This window comes from Schistocerca serialis, chromosome 5, assembly GCF_023864345.2.
Source record: "Schistocerca serialis cubense isolate TAMUIC-IGC-003099 chromosome 5, iqSchSeri2.2, whole genome shotgun sequence".
NCBI lineage: Eukaryota > Metazoa > Arthropoda > Insecta > Orthoptera > Acrididae > Schistocerca > Schistocerca serialis.
Window position 1 is genome coordinate 4,045,003 of NC_064642.1, and position 18,351 is coordinate 4,063,353.

Here is an 18,351-nt window from a genome sequence, read left to right on the forward strand (position 1 = left end):
AGACAATCAGCAAATTTCTCCGCCGCCTCCGCGCTTTTTATTTTGGTCCACCGAAAGGTGACCCAGCAGTTTAGGACGACACGGAAGCTGATGACCAGTACCGAATCAAATTCACATTGCCTTCCCTCACCGCGCATTAACCGTCATTTGTAAAAAACCAACCTCTACGGGAAAGTTGGTATCACGGTTTTGACTGGATTGTAGATCGCTTGTTATGGACACTTTCGAAAAAAACGTGGTATGCTGACGTTGTTATTTCGCTTACTTTTCTGTAACAGCAACTGTGCGGTCATTTGAAGTAAGTTCCTAATTTATAATTTCTTCATTTTCAATAACTGCTACTGCCGACTTCGAATTATTATGCGGAAACTATTTTTGTTTTAGGGTATGCCTAGAAGGAGAATGCGAGCGGGTCAGAGTGAGAGACGCAGAGCTCGACAGACACAATTTTTGCGTAGAGAAAATAATAGCTACGTGGACATTCATCATGATAATGCACCTGTTTTATTTAACGATGATAATATTAATAGCCGGCCGGAGTGGCCGAGCGGTTCTAGGCGCTACAGTCTGCAACCGCGCGACCGCTACGGTCGCAGGATCGAATCCTGCCTCGGGCATGGATGTTTGTGATGGCTTTAGGTTAGTTAGGTTTAAGTAGTTCCAAGTCCTAGGGAACTGATGCCCTCAGAAGTTAAGTCCCATAATGCTCAGAGCCATTTGAATCATTTTGAGCATCGAAGATTACGTAATTATATAATTCGAAAGGAACTTTGCTGTAGATGTGCACAAAAGAAAAAAAATGTCGTTTAGATACATAGGAATCATTAGCGAGGTAGACACCCACATGAGAAAAGTTTTCTTTTGTCTCTGACATCGCTACCAACTTCTACCGCGCGTAATGATCGGGTGCTATGGTAGAAACCACATAGGGGAGTAACAACGTTTCCTGCGGTTGCATTCTAGAGACGTTCGTGTATAAACGTTGCAGATAGTTCATTTGCAGTAACACACGCATACCGGGCAGCTACAGTGCCGCAACTGCTACGTCGTTGATGGTGTCAATAGTGGGAGACGTTCACTTACTCTGGTCTGAGATTAAAGGGAACTAGCTCTGTGTTCGTTTGCCGAGATCACACAAAATTTACAGTGTTCTTAGCTTTGAGTGTCTTCATATTCAGTAGCTAGACTGTCCCCTATTATAAGGAAACTACATTTGTTCTAGGCTGTGCCTCAAAGAAGAACATTAACATTCGAACTGAAAGACGAAGAGCTAGAGAGACACAATATTTGTGTAGAGAAAGTGATAGGAATAATGCAGATTTTGATAACGATAATTCTATTGCCGTTCTGGAAGATACATTTCAATGTGCACTGAACTTAATTTCAAATAATTTTGACCTCTAACCGCAGTTTTATGAATTTACATTGCAGATTTTGTAATGCAAATCATTTCGCGTCCGAGGAGGCTTTATGCAATGCAACGGCATTCACATTGGGTTGTCATAAGAGAAAAGTTAATTTGCCGCTATTAACAGAAGATGCTGTGTATCAGTGACTCATTTCAAATGGTCGAACACTTAAAGAGAAATCAGTGAATTATTTCAAGAATACACGTAGGTACAAAGCAGCATTCGTCACGGATCAGTTCTGTGGCTAAAATTTCTGACGCTTTAAGATACGTGACATTTGTTTTCACAGATCATGTCCACTGATGCAACTGGTGGAATTTCGACCACTGTCGATAGCAGTTATTATTATAAGCCACCGAAGACCATGGATCCTTTATGTAAAAATAGTCAGAAAATATCGACGAAAAATCTCCGAAATTGTACATGTGCAGTTCAGGATGACCCCGTAGTAGATCCGAGGTTCCCAGCACAATATTCCGGAAGCCTACAGTTCGTGTCCTGGTTTCATCAGTATACGAATGGAGATTTCAAAACACTTTGTCCAGCCCCAAACAACTGGTCATCAGTACAGAGGCTGATTACACAACTCACGAAGAAAATACGGAAAGAGCTGGAGGAAATAAATAGAAACTCTTTGAAGATATCTGACATTCTCATCATGCTGTGACACAGGATAAATTACAAGGATTAATATTTCGAACAGACACAGCTCCTCTGTTAGAAATAAAACCATACATGTTTCACTGCTACTGGAAATTGAACCCCTAAGGAGGTGAAATAGGGTATGAAATCTTTTATTAATAAAGATTTAAGGCTAAATATATGAAAACTAGGATTTCACTTGTCGGTTGGCTGTAAAGGAAAATGTCGTAGGAGATGAAAGTTCTTAAAGAAATATCACCATAAGAACCCAAAGGCGTGATTAACAAAACCTTGGATTCCAGCCACTGGAATCGCTTTTTGGTCAGAAGCAAATTCGGAAAAGACCATAATTCGATGGCCTTATTTCGTGCGAAAAGTATAGTAGACGTCGCCGTTTGTGAACAAAATAAAAAATCGATTAAGGGTAACCAATAACATCTGTGCAGACCATACAATCTACGAGAGTGAAGCAGCCGGCGCTAAGGCAGTACAAAAGTATACTGCGAATGGTAAAAGCCGTAGCACATTTTCCTGGTATGAGACAACATTGTAACCCTGTTTACTGAGAAATCTGTAATGCATTGTATTTACACGTATATCTCGGGAACAAGAACAGAAAAACGTTTCCTGAGGATGACGTGATGGAGGGTGTGGCAAGAGCGTATCGCATGAGACGTACTTAGAGACGTGTGATCCACTCACTTACGTCGATATAGCACACCGTCATTTCCATTGGTTTACTGCTGCCTTCTACTGCTTAATATTGTGCATACTCGTTCTCCACATTTTCATTTCTGTTTAGTTGGTTCAAATGGCTCTGAGCACTATGGGACTTAACATCTGAGGTCATCAGTCCCCTAAAACTTAGAACTACTTAAACCTAACTAACCTAAGGACATCATACACATCCATGCCACAGATAGGATTCAAACCTGCGACCGTAGTGGTCGCGCGGTTCCAGACTGAAGCTCCTAGAACCACTCAGCCACACCGGCCGGATTTCTGTTTAGTGGTTAGCTTCAAGCATACGATTTGAAAACTTCTTGCTTGTTGGAAAAGATACTTTTCTGGAAAAGTCTGTCTCCAGATGTGCCAGATGTTTATGCCCTCTTTGCGTCGGCTCACGCGCATATGACCTTCACTAGATTTCCTACGGTACTGATGCTGCGTTTGTCTCTTTTGCAAAATATGGATGACTGTCAAAATTGTCTGTTTTTTCGTTCTTTCTCCATTTCATTTGTTTATTTTTTGGTGACTTTCGTGCTACGCAATTCTTCCAAACTACCAGCTACAAAGGTGAACCTTCCTATTGATATCTGACACTTACTTCAAAGGAGCCTCGCCGTTTTGAGTTACAGTGATGATACAGTAGAATACAAAAAAGGTTTTAATATTTGCTGGTTTTTCATCAGATTCAGTCTGGTTTCTGCAGGTGTTTTAAATCAACGCTATCTGTTCATAGCGTACTTCTTGGAGTTGTAAATATCGTTTCCAATTTACATTTCTGAAAGCTTTTTATGCTACAAATTCCACGATCATGTAGTAGTTATTCTGCCTACCTAATTTAATGTCAGAATTGTTTCTCAGATGCCTTACACGTTTTTCAAGATAATCAAACCTTCTCTCGCTATATATTGAATTTTAAGTTGTACTCCTCCTCTCATTAACAACCTGGCAGCTTCAGATGTCTTCACGGGCTCTCACACTTTTGTTCTTCCGCTTTCTCTAGAAGCGCCATGACAAATCCAAAGAGCAAAGTGATTCGGCGGCTAATTCTCCACTGAATCAGATACGCACGCACACGCACCCATGAGCACACACACACACACACACACACACACACACACACACACACATACACACACAGAGCGTGTGTGTGCGTGTGTGTGTGTGTGTGTGTGAGAGAGAGAGAGAGAGAGAGAGAAAGAAAGAGAAACAGAGGGAGGAAATACAAGGGTCAAGCTCCGGTCGCAGGTTCGAATCCTGCCTCGGGCATGGATGTGTGTGGCGTCCTTAGGTTAGTTAGGTTTAAGTAGTTCTAAGTTCTAGGGGACTGATGACCTCAGAAGTTAAGTCCCATAGTGCTCAGAGCCATTTGAACCATTTTTGAACAAGGGTCAAAGTAAACAAGTTCATATTTGCGCCAGACTGATATGAGAACAAATTATCATAATTAAGGACTGGGGATACAACAGTAATAGAAACGCTGTGTTTTGTAAAGCGAAAAAGTGAAAATTGCGAGCGAAGTTGCACGAAAACATGTATTTGTGTGTGCATTTTCACAGCGGATGAGAATTCAGATGAGAACGGATAAATTGAAAGTAAATCTAACAGTAACATATAGTCACGAAATATTTTCACACAACAAAGTTAAGTTTATACATAAAATGATTTGCTAACCTCAAGAACCAAACTCACAGTAACGTAATTGTAATTGCAGATGGCAACCAACGAATCTACAGTAATGTGTAGAGGTCCTACATTACCCACAAGTGCACCAGAATTAGGATAATAACAATACTCGGCAACTGTTTATATGTTTCACTTACAGCAAATATTATTTAAATCATGTTTCCATTTTACGGAAATCAAAAAAAGTAACCACTGACAATGGCACAAAGATCCCCAAAATTTTTCTGCGTGTATTAAATACAGCTGTTTGCATATCAGACAGGGCTGAAATCCAGTAGTTTTGTCTGGAAATATCGCTGCTGCTAGAGCAGTTAAAGGGAAGATGAAAGAGTTATGGCAGAATATGGGTTTGGTAGTAGGAATGAGATAGAAGAAATACTAATTGAGTTGCGTAATAAATTTCAGATGTATATAGCGAATACTCTGTCCAAGAATCACAAGAGCAGGAGGTATGCTTGGAAAAGGCCGCGAGGTAAGAGCGAGGTTTCAGTTAGGTAACATCGTGGTCAGACAGAGCTGCCGAAATCAGATATTGGACTTAAAGCATACCCAGGAGCAGATTTAGATCACAATTTCGTAATGATGAAAAGCAGGCTGAAGTTAAAGATACTAGTTAGGAAGAATAAATGCACAAAGTAGTGGGATACGGCAGTACTAAGACATGACGACATCCTTGATGTTCTCTGAGGCCGTAGATACGCGGGTAATGAATAGGCGTTTCAATCGAAGCGCAGAGGGGAGAGAGGATGGATAGAAAGAGTACACTGAAGGCCTCTGCGAGAAGTAAGGCTGGTCTGATGAGGTGGAAGAAAAAACGGGAGTCGATATAGAAGAGATACAAGATCCAGTATTGGAATCAGAATTTAAAAGAGCTCTGGAAGACTTACGATCAAATGAGGCAGTAAGTATAGATAACAATCCATCAAAATTTCTAAAATCATTGGGGTAAGTTGCAACGAAATGACTATTCACGTTGGTGTTTAGAATGTGTGGGTCTGGCGATATACCATCTGTCTTTCGGAAAAATATCATCCACAAAACTGTGAAGACTGCTAGACCTGGCAAGTGCGAGAATTATCAGATGGTTCAAATGGCTCTGAGCACTATGCGACTTAACTTCTGAAGTCATCAGTCGCCTAGATCTTAGAACTAATTAAACCTAACTAACCTAAGGACATCACACACATCCACGCCCGAGGCAGGATTCAAACCTGCGACCGTAGCGGTCGCCCGGTTCCAGACTGTAGCACCTAGAACCGCACGGCCACTCCGACCGGCCCAGAATTATCACACAGTAAGCTTAACAGCTCATGCACCTAAGTTGCTGACCAGAATAATAGCAAGAAGAATGGGAAAAAATGAGAATCTCTTAGATGACGACCAGTTTGGCTTTAGGAAAGGTAAAAAGGCACGAGAGAGGCAATTCTGACGTTGCGATTGATTATGGAAGCAAGCCTAAAACAAATCAAGCCAAGTTCATAGGATTTGTCGACAGTGAAAATGCTCTCGATAATGTAAAATGGTACAAGATGTTCGAAATTAGGGGTAAGCGATAGTGAGAGACGGATAATATACGACGTGTGCAACAGCCAAGAGAGAGTAATAGGAGTGGGAGACGAAGAACGAAGTGCTCGGAATAAAAAGGGGATAAGACAGGGATGTAGTCTTCTGCATCTGCTGTATAATCTGTATATCGAAGAATCAATGATGGGAATAAAAGGAAGGTTCAAGAGTGGAATTAAAATTGAAGGTGAAAGAATGTCAATGATAAGACACGGTGATGACATTGCTATACTGAGTGAAAGTGAAGAAGAATTACAGGGTCTGCTGAATGGAATGAACAGTCTAAGGAGTAGAGGATATGGATTGATAGTAAAACGAAGTAATGAGAAGTTGCATGAATGAGAACAGCGAGAAGCTTATTATCAGGATTGATGGACACAAAGTACATGGAGAAGAAATTCTTCTATGTAGGCAGTAAAATAACCAATGGCAGACAGAGCAAGAAGGACATCAAAAGCAGATTAGCAATGGCAAAAAGGGCATTCCTGGGCAGGAGACGTCAATTTGTACCAAAGATAGATCATAATTTCAGGAAGACATTTCTGAGAATGTATCTTTGGCGCACAGAATTGTATGACAGTGAAGCATGGAGAGTGGAAAAACCGGAACAGCATCGAGGCATTTGAGATGCGGTGCTACAGATGGATGTTGTAAATTTGGTGGTGTAATAATGAATGAAGAGGTCCTGAGCAGAAACGTGGAGGAAGCGAATACATAAAAAATACTGACAAGGAGAAGGGACACGATGATACAAGATAGGTTAAGATATCAGGGTATAACTTCGTTGGTAGTAGAGAAATCTGTAGAGGGTAAAAACTGTAGAGGACGACAGAGATTGGAATACACCCAAAAACTATACTGCAGCGCCACATAATCTGGTATAGGCATGCGTATTCAAATACAGAGATATCTAAACAGGCAGAATACGGCGCTACGGTAGGCAACGCCTATATAAGACAACAAGTGTCTCGTGCAATTGTTCGATCGAATACTGATGCTGCAACGACAGGTTATCAGGCTTTAAGTGTGCGTGAACGTGGTGTTATAGTCGGCGCACGAGCGATGGGACACAGCATCTCCGAGGTAGCGATGAAATAGGTATTTTCCCGCACGACAATTTCACGAATGTACCGTGAATATCAGGAATCCTGTAAAACATCAGATCTCCGGCCGCTGCGGCCGGAAAAATGTCCTGCGAGTACGGGGCCAACGACGACTGAAGAGAATCGTTCGACGTGACAGAAGTGCAACACTTTCGCAAATTGCTGCAGAGTGGAAAACTTGGCCATCAACAAGTGTCAGCATGAGAAGCACTCAACGAAATATCATCGATATGGGCTTTCGGAAGCGATGGCACAACCGTGTACCATTGAAGACTCCGCGACACAAAGCTTTACGCGCCGGCTGGGCCCGACAATACCGACGTAGGACTGTTGATGATTGGAAACATGTTGCCTGGTCGGACGAGTCTCGTTTCAGATTGAATCGAGCAGATGGGCGTGTACGGGTGTGGGGACAAGCTCATGAATCCAAGGACCCTGCATGTCAGTAGGGGACTATTGAAGCCGATGGAGCCTCTGCAATGGTGTAGGACGTGTGAAGTTGGAGTGATATGGGACCCCAGATACGTCTAGATACGACTCTGGCAGGTGACACGTATGAAAGGCTCCTGCCTGATCACCTGCTTCCATTCACGCCCATTGTGCATTCCGACGAACTAGGTCAATTCCAGCAGGACAATGCGACACCGCCCCACGTCCATAATTTCTACAGAGTGGCTCCAAGAACACTCTTCTGACTCTCTTCTGAGTTTAAACACTTCCGCCGGCCACCAAACTCCCAAGATTTGAACATTATTGAGGATATCTGGGATAGCTTGCTATCTGCTGTTCAGAAGAGATCTCCACCCACTCGCACTATTACGGATTTATGGGCAGCTGTGCAGTATTCACGGTGTCAATTCACTCCAGCACAACTTTAAAGATTAATCAAGTCCATGCCACGTCGTGTTGCGTCACTTCTGCATGCTCTCACAGCACGATATTAGGCTGGTGTACCAGTCTCTTTGTCTCGTCAGTGTAATTGAGGACGTAGGTTGCAAGTGCTACTGTGAGATGAAGACGTTGGCACAGGACAGGAACTCGTGGTGGACGCATCAAACCAGTCAGAGGGAAAAAAGAGAGAGAGAAAGAAGGTAGCTGTAACGTCCTCACCGAATTCCACAGCAGCAGGTTGAAAACTTTTTACAGTTGTCCATCGTATAGTGACGCAGGCACGAGTAGTGGACTATCGTATTTGAATTAAAGCAGTTATAAATTTGGATTGGATTGGATTGTTTGGGGGAAGAGACCAAACAGCGAGGTCATCAGCCTCATCGGATTAGGGAAGGACGGGGGAGGAATACGGTCGTGCCCTTTCAGAGGAACCATCCTGGCATTTGCCTGGAGCGATTTAGGGAAATCACGAAAAACCTCCGGTTAAAGGCGCTTCAGTCTGGAACCGCGTGACCGCTACAGTCGCAGGTTTGAATCCTGCCTCGGGCATGGATGTGTGTGATGTCCTTAGGTTAGTTAGGTTTAATTAGTTCTAAGTTCTAGGCGACTGATGGCCTCAGAAATTAAGTCGCATAGTGCTCAGAGCCATTTGAACCATTTTTTGAACGAAAAACCTCAATCAGGATGGCCAGACGCTGGATTGAACCGTCGTCCTTCCGAATGCGAGTCCAGTGTATAAATTTGGAATGATCAGGAAGAGGAAAGGCAAAATTGAGTAACTGATGCTTAGTTAGGAGACGAGGTGGCGGTACTGACCGGCGAAGTCGTGGCTCTTGCTGGGCGCGAGCAGGCAGCCGTACTCGTGCTGTGCGGAGAGCAGCTTGTAGGGCTCGTGGTAGACGCTCGAGTTCTCGCTGTCGTCGCCGTTGCTGCCGCTGCCGCTGGCGCTGTCGTCGCCGCGGCCGCCGTACAGGCTGCAGACGGCGGCGTGGGGCGCGGGGGAGGCGCGCCTGGGGGCGGCGGCGGCCACCCTGGCGTGTCCGGCCACCCCCAGCACGCGCGCCAGCACCGGCGGCGTCGACAGCTGCAGGCCGCGCATCGAGACGCCGCCGCCGGCCGCCCCCCGGGGCAGCGCCGCCGCCGCCGCCGCCGCGCAGCCGCCGCCCGCCGGCGAGAAGCCGCCGCACGGCTTGGCCGCCAGCAGCGCCACCTTCTGGCGGCCGCGGCGCACCACCAGCACGGCGGCCGCCGCCAGCGCCAGCAGCAGCGCCGTCGCCAGCAGGCCGCCCACCAGCCCCACGTACGCCTGCTGCGCGCCCGCCGCGCTCGTCGCTGCAACGCAAACACCTCTGTCGCTTTCACTGTGTGTACCACCGTGAACATAACTCTATGGCTAAAAATATACCCTTTTAAAACACTTGACACAATTAAAGTGAGAATTTTTTGAAACCCCGTACTTTCTCCCATTGTGAGGCAGAAATGCGGCTCTATCGTGGTACAAAAGCGGGACGTCCTGCGACATGACCCTCGGGCTCACCGACGCTACAAACAGCGCAGTGTCGACACGTGGGTGATACAGTCGAGAGCTCAGTTCGAGTGCGGTGCAATATGCGCTTGGGATGTCGCGCATTGGCTCCAAATTGCACCACAATTATACCCACCGCCACCGCTGATGTGTCACACGACGCGAATATTTTACACATCGCCCGACTTTCTGCTCGGTGGCAGAGGAAAAAAATTCAGACACACCACAACTTGTAACCTACACGATAAGCCAGAGGTTGAAAATACCGCAATAGTTGTAAGTTTCTTTTACTTAGAAACGATCGGTTTCGGGCTGTTCAGGCGTCGTAATTTGGTGCTGAGACTTCGAGCGCTGCGGTGGGCGAGTACAAAACGCGGTGTGCTACCAGCGAAGGCAGAGCTCGATGGCAGCACACCGCGCCTTGTACTCGTCCACCGCACCAAATTACGACACCTGAAGATGGGCGTATAAGAGCCCGAGACAGGTCGCGTTCTAAATAACAGAACCCTACAACTGTAGCGGTATTTTCAACCTCTGGTATAATGCTCAGTTGCGGATGTTCCTCTGGCAAGATCGTTTGTGCTACACGATAAGGTCTCAGAAAGTGGCACAGAGGGGTCAGTGGAACAACCACTTCCATTGCGACGTTCATTTAGACACGCAGTCAGTTCCACAAGAAAGCGTGCGCCATAATTTTAAATGTGACGTCCGCAGCGGCATCTGTGGTAGTGGTCTCGAATCTCTGCTCAATGCGCTTTTGCACACTGTACACGTAAACAGCAGGAGAGTTGAAAGTTTTGTTTTGTCGGTTGCAGTTTTGGCTATTTGCACTTATTTACAGCCAATTTAAACGCTGGAAAAAATGTGCAACACTTATAAAAATGCCTTCTGAGCTCCTTTAAGAAGCAATTTGCTTCGAGAGAGGTAAACTGGTGGTTTCAAGGTAATAATGATCCAAAACATCGCAGCCGTCTCTACTCAGCGTGGAAACGAAACAATGGTGTGTCCACCATGGATTGGCCTGCAATGTCTCCGGATGCAAATACGAACAAAAATGTTTGCTTGTACATTAACATGAAACTTAAAGGAAAGCCAATACATACTTTGAAGCACTTGTCTTATAAAATCAGGACGATATCGAGATCGTTACCGAGAGAACATGCAGAAAAAATCGTGAAAAGCGTGCCAAAAAGGTGCAAGCTGGAATCGATAATGGCGGCGATTGGATTAACTATTAGGTAATTGTGCAATTAGTAAAGACATGTATTTTCATGTAAATATATATTTATTACAGTTTTATTTCACATAGATAACGGCGTACACTTTCTTGTGCAACTTTCTTGGTCGGAAACGACAGGCTGAAGTGCGATGCGCAACAGAATAACGTTCTCGACAACTTTGGACATTGTTTGACACGCCTGGACGAGTCAACCCTCCTCTAGCGACATCGTGGCGCTAAGATCAATTTGAAAAAAATCTGACTCATTTCGAGTGAAGTGCGACAGCAATTTTTTCTGTGGTATACCGAATGGAACTGCTAGGAACCGTTCACTACCATAGATTAAGTCCGAACATGACCCAAAGCAGTAAACGAAGTTTTTTCTTTCCCAGCCCTCCTGGTTCGGGTCATCTTGTGGCAGAATCACGGGGATGTGTGACATCGACATGTGCCTAAATGAATCGGCAAATGACCCCTCCAAGTCCCCCCCCCCCACTGTCGCCGCAACATACGCCCCCCCTCCCTGTTCAGCAACACCATACATGCCACCCACGCACCTTTGATGAGTACTTTAAAAATGTTCCTGTACAGAGACCTGCATTCACTGATGACTACGCGCCATTGGGATAGACAGCACTTTCGATATAACTCAGATTTCACATGCGGCCAGCAGGCAGTAATACAGTGATAAAGCGACAATCATCTGAGTTTTTTTCATCTATTACTACTCCTACATTATTTGCTAATGAAGATAAGTTGATATTTGTCTCATTTAGGGTTAGAGAAGGTGGTGACTCCAGCTACCTCGGCCTAACGAACTTAGAAAAACCAACGAGTACAGCTTGGGGTTTGGAAAGGTCGAGGTTTAATCCTATATCCTGCGATGTATGGGAGTCTCATTCATTTTGATTCCGGTTCTGACTTATGCAGGCTACATCTATCTACGGCGGAAAAGCACCCAACCTTCTGAATTCCCTGTTCACCATACACCCACTGAGTGGATCACCTTTAGAGTGTAAACAGTCAAGCATACGAGCCGCTTACACACTGTAGACTTTACTAGGCTAGTGTAGGAGTAGTTGATACGAAACGTGTACAAATGCAAAAAAGAAATAATATAAAATGTGATATTTAACCCTCCTTGTAGAACTAGTACTACTGGGGTCAAATGACCCCATAGACACATTGGGATTATATACGAGGGATATTCGGAAAGTAAGTTCCGATCGGTCAAGAAATGTAAACCACTGTGAAAATCTAATGAAGCTTGGTACACATCTGTTCGGGAGTGTCTCTAGTACCTCTGTCGGTTACATCACTTCGCTCTTTTCAGTTCTGAGCGCATGGTGAGCACATAAAGATGCATATAAAATAGTGTCTCCCGCCAAATATGAGGTCCTGGTGAGACATTTCACCTGATTTTATGCAACCCACATTACAGCACTATCATACGGTTTCTACGTCGTGACAATTCTCGGCTGCAATCTCCAGGGGCAATGAGAATGCTCCTGCAGCGTTTTCGATGGCAAGTGTTTGATCACCCGCACTACAGCCGGTAATTGGCACCCTCTGTGTTTCGTCTCTGCTCACATTAAATACTGGCTATGAAGACTACATTTTCGCAGAGACAACGAGCTATAGATGAGCGTAGAGAATTGGCGGGAAGCACAGGCGGCTGCCTTCTATGACGAGGGTATTGGAAATTTGTTATAACGATGCGACAGATGTCGTAGCTGGAGCGGCGACTATGTGAGAAGTAGCTGGAAGGTTTAGCCAACTGTCCCAAATAAAACGTTTCTGATTTTTAATGTAGTTTTCATTACACGTCTGATCGGAACTTACTTTCTGGACAAGCCTCGTATCTTCCTTGTTTTAAAAGCTGTCATTTCCAAATAAACGAATTTCGCCCACTGTGACAACTGTACTGAGTGGTGTTTTCTTCAGTACCATATTTACAACACATGAAAACTTATTGATGATTTTTTTGCGCTGAGTACCACCGGAGTGTGACCCAGTCTAAATTTATTTCTGTTTCTTGAAAGTAAAAAATAGAATAATGACTGCTACATAGAACAGCTGTTGTGTGTGTTTTTACGTTAGTTCATTAAAATACTGCCAGTATATCCTGAGCAAATTATTTTGGGTCTTTTTCATCACAGTGGTACATAGTGAAACAAAAAAATCTTTTTAGTAGGAAGGTTAAGTAACATGCAGAGTTAACTGCAGTCCACATCTCGGTGGACCGAATCTTCTACAAGTGGGAGGAGTGTTCGTTGTAGTAAAGGAAGCTCTTGTGGATCTTGCTGGCGTTGTGTATTCGCCAGCAACTGATAGGAAATTTCTGACAGGTGCGAGTCGACCACGTTCGTCTTACAGACAGTGGAGTACCGCTACTGGGGAGTCGGTAACGGCAGCAGGCGAGGTGGCAGCAGAGGCCGGCGAGGCTGCTCACCTTTGGTGACCTCCTTGCGGGCGTGCGACGTCTCCACGGCTGCAGTCTGTGAGTCCTGGCTCTCCGGCTCCTGCAGCGCGTTGTCCTGCTGGAAGAACATCTGCTCCAGCATCTGCTCCGACACGTTGCGCGGCACGGCCACTGCGGAAAAGGGGGAAACAGTCTCACTCGTGTGGCACTGACTGCTGGAAACTGAGCGAGGTTTTGCTAGCAGAACCTTACATTCACTCTAATGTGCCATTAGATAAGCGAGCAGAAACTATTAGACAATGGCTAACAGCGCCTGGTTGAAAGGAAGTTCGTGTATTACGAAACATTAAGGGGCTCTGGAAAGGCTCAAAATCATGAAAGGTTCAATTTTTACTTTTTTGCGTTTTATGAATCTGCAGACTGTTACCTTTTAATAGATATATAATTTATTCAATTCCGAAGACTACAACTATTTTTAATTTTTTTTTGAAATGTGTTCTACATGGGCGTGACCCACTGTGGCGCTGTTAAACTGCTGTCAAATGGTGTTATTATTAACGTCCGTGTTCATCAGGTATATTTTAGTGATGTGAGATAAAGTATGTGTTGTGGCTAACCTGTGATGGTTCAATATATATCGCTGGTGTGATTGTCGATTGTTTCATGTTTATTTACTCTGTCGTTATCTCGAAAATATTCGTAATTAATTCTGTTTCTTGAGTCTCTGTTTTGTTGAAGTATAATAATGAGTAAAAGTAAAGTTATTAGAAATCCTCTGAAGGCTTTTAAGAAAAGGAGAAATGTTGGAAAGCCAAAGGTATGTGTTATTACTGTAAACAATAAAGACGATAACCAAGTGAGTGAACCTAACCTCTCAAGTACACCTGCCCATAGCAGTCAAAGTGGGAAAGAAAATACTTCACAGAAGAAGCTTGGTTCAATGAGTGAAAACTATGAATGTTTTTATGGGCGAATCGGATGTGAATGAAATATTTGATATGTCGGTTCTCAAAGGAATTTTTTCGAACTGTGTAAGATGTATTCATTGTAGTGAAGTTGGTCTGGAACTCTCCATAATAAAGCACGTAGGACTTGCTAGTGAAATACAACTGAAATGTGATAAGTGTTCATACATGACCACCTTTTGGAACAGTGTTGCAGTAACTGCAACTGAAGAAAATGGTAGCAAAATCTACGAACACAACAACGAGCGATGCTTGCTTTAGACAAGGAACGCCTTCGGGCTGCAGACAGGGCTGTAAAGAGTCTAGAAATACAAGCAAGAGTAAACAGGAGGAGGAACAAGAGGAAGTTGGAGGAGGAGTTTGCAGAGGATGAGGATAATCCATCCTATGGACCTGGAATGCACTAAAAAGTTAATCCAATCTTTGTCGCTCGATTCCCAAAACTTTTATTTTCTCATACTAATTACATGTTTTCTAAGGATCTTCCAAACATTATTGTTTCAAAATTTCAGTAAATGTTACACAGTACCTTCTGCATAATTTAACACAGCCTTTTTCCAAAAAACTGTATATTTTTGAATATATAAATAAAAAATTGCAAAAAATGTTGTGAATTTTCATTACAATTGAAAAAAATCATCTTTTATAACTGAACTAAAATTTTGTAAAATCCCTGTGTTAAGTTGTAGCCCATATTCCAATAAATAATCTGTAAAGAGTTCAACTTCCTACCTCAAATACTTTGTGAGGAAAGATGTAATTTATAAGCGTTATTTTAACATTGCAAGTATAGGGCGTTCCAGAGCTCCTTAAAGCATTATTTGTTGTAAGCTACTCATAGCAGTCACCTGTATATTTTGTTGTTGTTGTTGTTGTTGTTGTTGTTGTTGTGACCCATCAACTAGTTTCCAACGCCTGACACAGTGATGACCGACATCCTCCTGCACATTCATGGACTCCGTGTTAACCCTTAAAGTTCTTCCATACACTGGGCCACACCTGATGCGAGGATGCTGAGTATGTGTATCAGACTTTGCAACCTAGGCTGAGGGAAACATTCAACCTCTTGTGCCACAGTTTATCTGCGTACTTGGTCTTTTGGAATTTGTATTCTTTTGATGTTTTGGTGTCCGTTGCGGTTGCCACGTCGAGGCATTCGCCTTAAAACTGGGAGAAAACCGCAAAAAATGCTAACAGAGACTGTCAGCTATTTTCTTTAACGCTTTATGATCTGTCGCGACTTCTCAGTCATGCTTTAAAAAAGAAATTATAAAATATTCTCTTTCGTTAGGAGTTTGTTAGGACTGTTGCGCTCCATTTATTCTTAGTTTTGTACACTGATAACATATCGTGGAACTTTTACGGATGTATTATCTGTGGCTCCAGAGATAAAACACCTATAAAAGTTCTCCGATATGTTAACAACGTTTGAATCTCAGCACTTATAGAGGTCACATTATTTGATTGCATGTAGCTGGACGGGCTCATCCTGTGCTTGGGTTTCGTTGTTTACTGTGGTAATCTGGACCTTAGATATTTTCTTCAGTTTCGTGGTAAATCTGTTTATGATAATAACTGTGTAGAAGCACAAAACATTGAAAACTTTCTGTATTCGTATGTCCCATGAGGTCTATAGCTTCATGTTTTACATGACAGGCCATGGCAAGAAAACTGGAAGGTAAGAAGATAATGAAGTTAGATAATGAAGCTACTGTAGAAATTTTTCCACATCTGACGTTGATACACCAGCTCGAGAAAGTAGCTATTCTGAGACGAAAAGCGTTCTTGAAAAATTTGAGCTCATCAGTTTTGCAGGCCAAAGAAACAAAAAATGACACCATGACATATGTCATCATCAACAGAATATTTCCACGTATTTCTAGCAGAAGAAGGGAATGGTAACAAGAAATATCTCCCAATTATTTTTAGAAGAAAGAAGGGAGCTTCACTATCAAATGAAGTCTGAATCGAAAACATTGGCCCATGGTCAGATTTCACTGTTATTCGAGGAAAATGGGAAAACTACGCTATTTACGATGTAGAATCAAGAACTCATTCAAAGTGTTCCCAATGTAAAATGTTATTACGTGTCAACGGGAGAACAAACTGATTTGATCAAAACCAGAGCTCTTGAAGTAATGTTTGTCGACGACTGGATCATTACGACCTGACACAGTTCTGAAATCACTTTTGGAAAAAAAATGAAATAAAAGATCAAAGATATATATTCCTTCAGTTTTCTCTGTAGTAAGCCAGTTTCCAAATTACCACAATGAAAAAAAATTGATAATTGTCAACGCCGAATAACAAAAATTCAGGCCATAAGAGGTTAAATCGTTCTCTAAAGTCATTGTGCATATACGGGGTGTTCGGAAATTCGCGTTACAAATTGCTAGTACTTGTTGAGTGTAGCGAAAAAATGGTTCAAATGGCTCTGAGCACTATGGGACTCAACTGCTGTGGTCATCAGTCCCCTAGAACTTAGAACTACTTACACCTAACTAACCTAAGGACATCACACACACCCATACCCGAGGCAGAATTCGAATCTGCGACTGTAGCAGCAGCGCGGCTCCGGACTGGAGCGCCTAGAACCGCACGGCCACCGCGGCCGGCGAGTGTAGCGAGTAAGTAGTATTTTGAATAGGAACCCATGTCCACAAACGTACCGTTTCCACTCTACGACAGTTTCAACTCACTTGCTTAATCATCCACTACTGCTTGAGGAACTAAATTAGGCGTGACACAGTACAGTGATTAGGCAACAATTGGAAGGGGAACATAAGAAGGCTTCCATTTATCACTTAAGCACATTTGTCTGTATTAACACCCTAACTGGCATCAGACAACTTCTAAAAAAAAAATGGCTCTGAGCACTATGGGACTTAACATCTGAGGTCATCAGTCCTCTAGAACTTAGAACTACTTAGACCTAACTAACCTTAGGACATCACACACATCCATGCCATGAGCGAGGTAGGATTCGAAACTGCGACCGTAGCGGTCGCGCAGTTCCAGACTGAAGCGCCTAGAACCGCTCGGCCACACCGGCCGGCTCAGATGACTTCTGTCGCAGTACACCTCGTCCTGTCTACCCTGCTACATGCTGGGACAAGCAGTTCTCAGACTTTTCTCTTTCCCCTCAGCAGACGTGGACGCGTTACACATCTTAGCTGAAACGGTTGTTTCTAGACAAGGGTCCCTACTCAAAACATCACATGTCCTAGACATTTGTAACGGGAACTTCCGAACACCGTGTATTTACTTATTTGAGAAATGACACGTTATCTCCAATCTTGCGGCGCTTCTGGTTCTTACCGAGCGAGGTAGTGCGGTGGTTAACATACTGGACTCGCATTCGGGAGGACGACGGTTCAATGACCCTCGTCTGGCCATCCTGATTTAGGTTTCCCGAGATTTCCCGAAATCGCTTGAGGCAAATGCCAGAATGGTTCCTTTGAAAGGGCATGGCCCATTTCCTTCTCCCATCCTTTCATAATCCGAGCTTACGCTCAGTCTCTAATGATCTAGTTGTCGACGGGACGTGAAACAGTAGTCTCCGCCTTCTGAGTATTCCTCGTATTCTAGTCTTAGTTCTGTGGTAGACGTGATTCTGCTTTCTTTTTTTTTTCATTATTGTAATCTTTGGGTGCTGCGGTTGGAATCGAGGGAAATGCAGTGTAAGAAGTTGTTGCTTTTCTCTGTATCGAAAAGACATGTCAGCTCCCGTAGGAGGGGGAGTGTTCACTGCAGAAGACGAAAATATTGCCTCTATATAGGTAAAAATTGAGTATGATTGCGAAATTATCTGGACGCGAGTAACCGACCTCGATGAACTTAAATTAATCATCGCATGTTTTTAGTAGTCACCAGATTCTGCAGTAACAGTTGTACAATCATTCACAGAAATTCTACGCTCACTAGCGTGGAAGAGCCCCGGTCGCTCGGTATTGGCTGGAAGGAGCTTCAATTTTGCGCTTATAGATAGCGTCTGTGGATTTACTGCACGTGGCACGTACATATCCTCTTGTGAAGTAGTTCTGAACATGCGAGGTATGTTCAGAAAATTCCGGAACTTTGTACATGGTCTTCCTCGAAATACTCTGCTCCACAATTGATACACGGTTCCTAACGCCGTTTACATTCCTGACAGCAGATTTGGTATCCTCTTGCCGGAATGCGCGAAGCGCCGTCAGCGAA

The 18,351-nt window shown here is 43.7% G+C and overlaps 1 protein-coding gene across 1 annotated transcript in view; it reads right to left on the reverse strand.

The window, feature by feature from the left end:
- The window catches only part of LOC126481698 (discoidin domain-containing receptor 2-like), a 337,607-nt gene that overhangs the window by 69,656 nt on the left and 249,600 nt on the right, over nucleotides 1-18,351 (reverse strand). The window contains exons 9-10 of the mRNA XM_050105647.1: nucleotides 13,217-13,357; nucleotides 8,837-9,352 (exon numbers count right to left, since the gene is read on the reverse strand). Coding sequence (XP_049961604.1) covers nucleotides 8,837-9,352; nucleotides 13,217-13,357 — 657 coding nt within the window. The remainder of the gene's footprint in view (nucleotides 1-8,836; nucleotides 9,353-13,216; nucleotides 13,358-18,351) is intronic.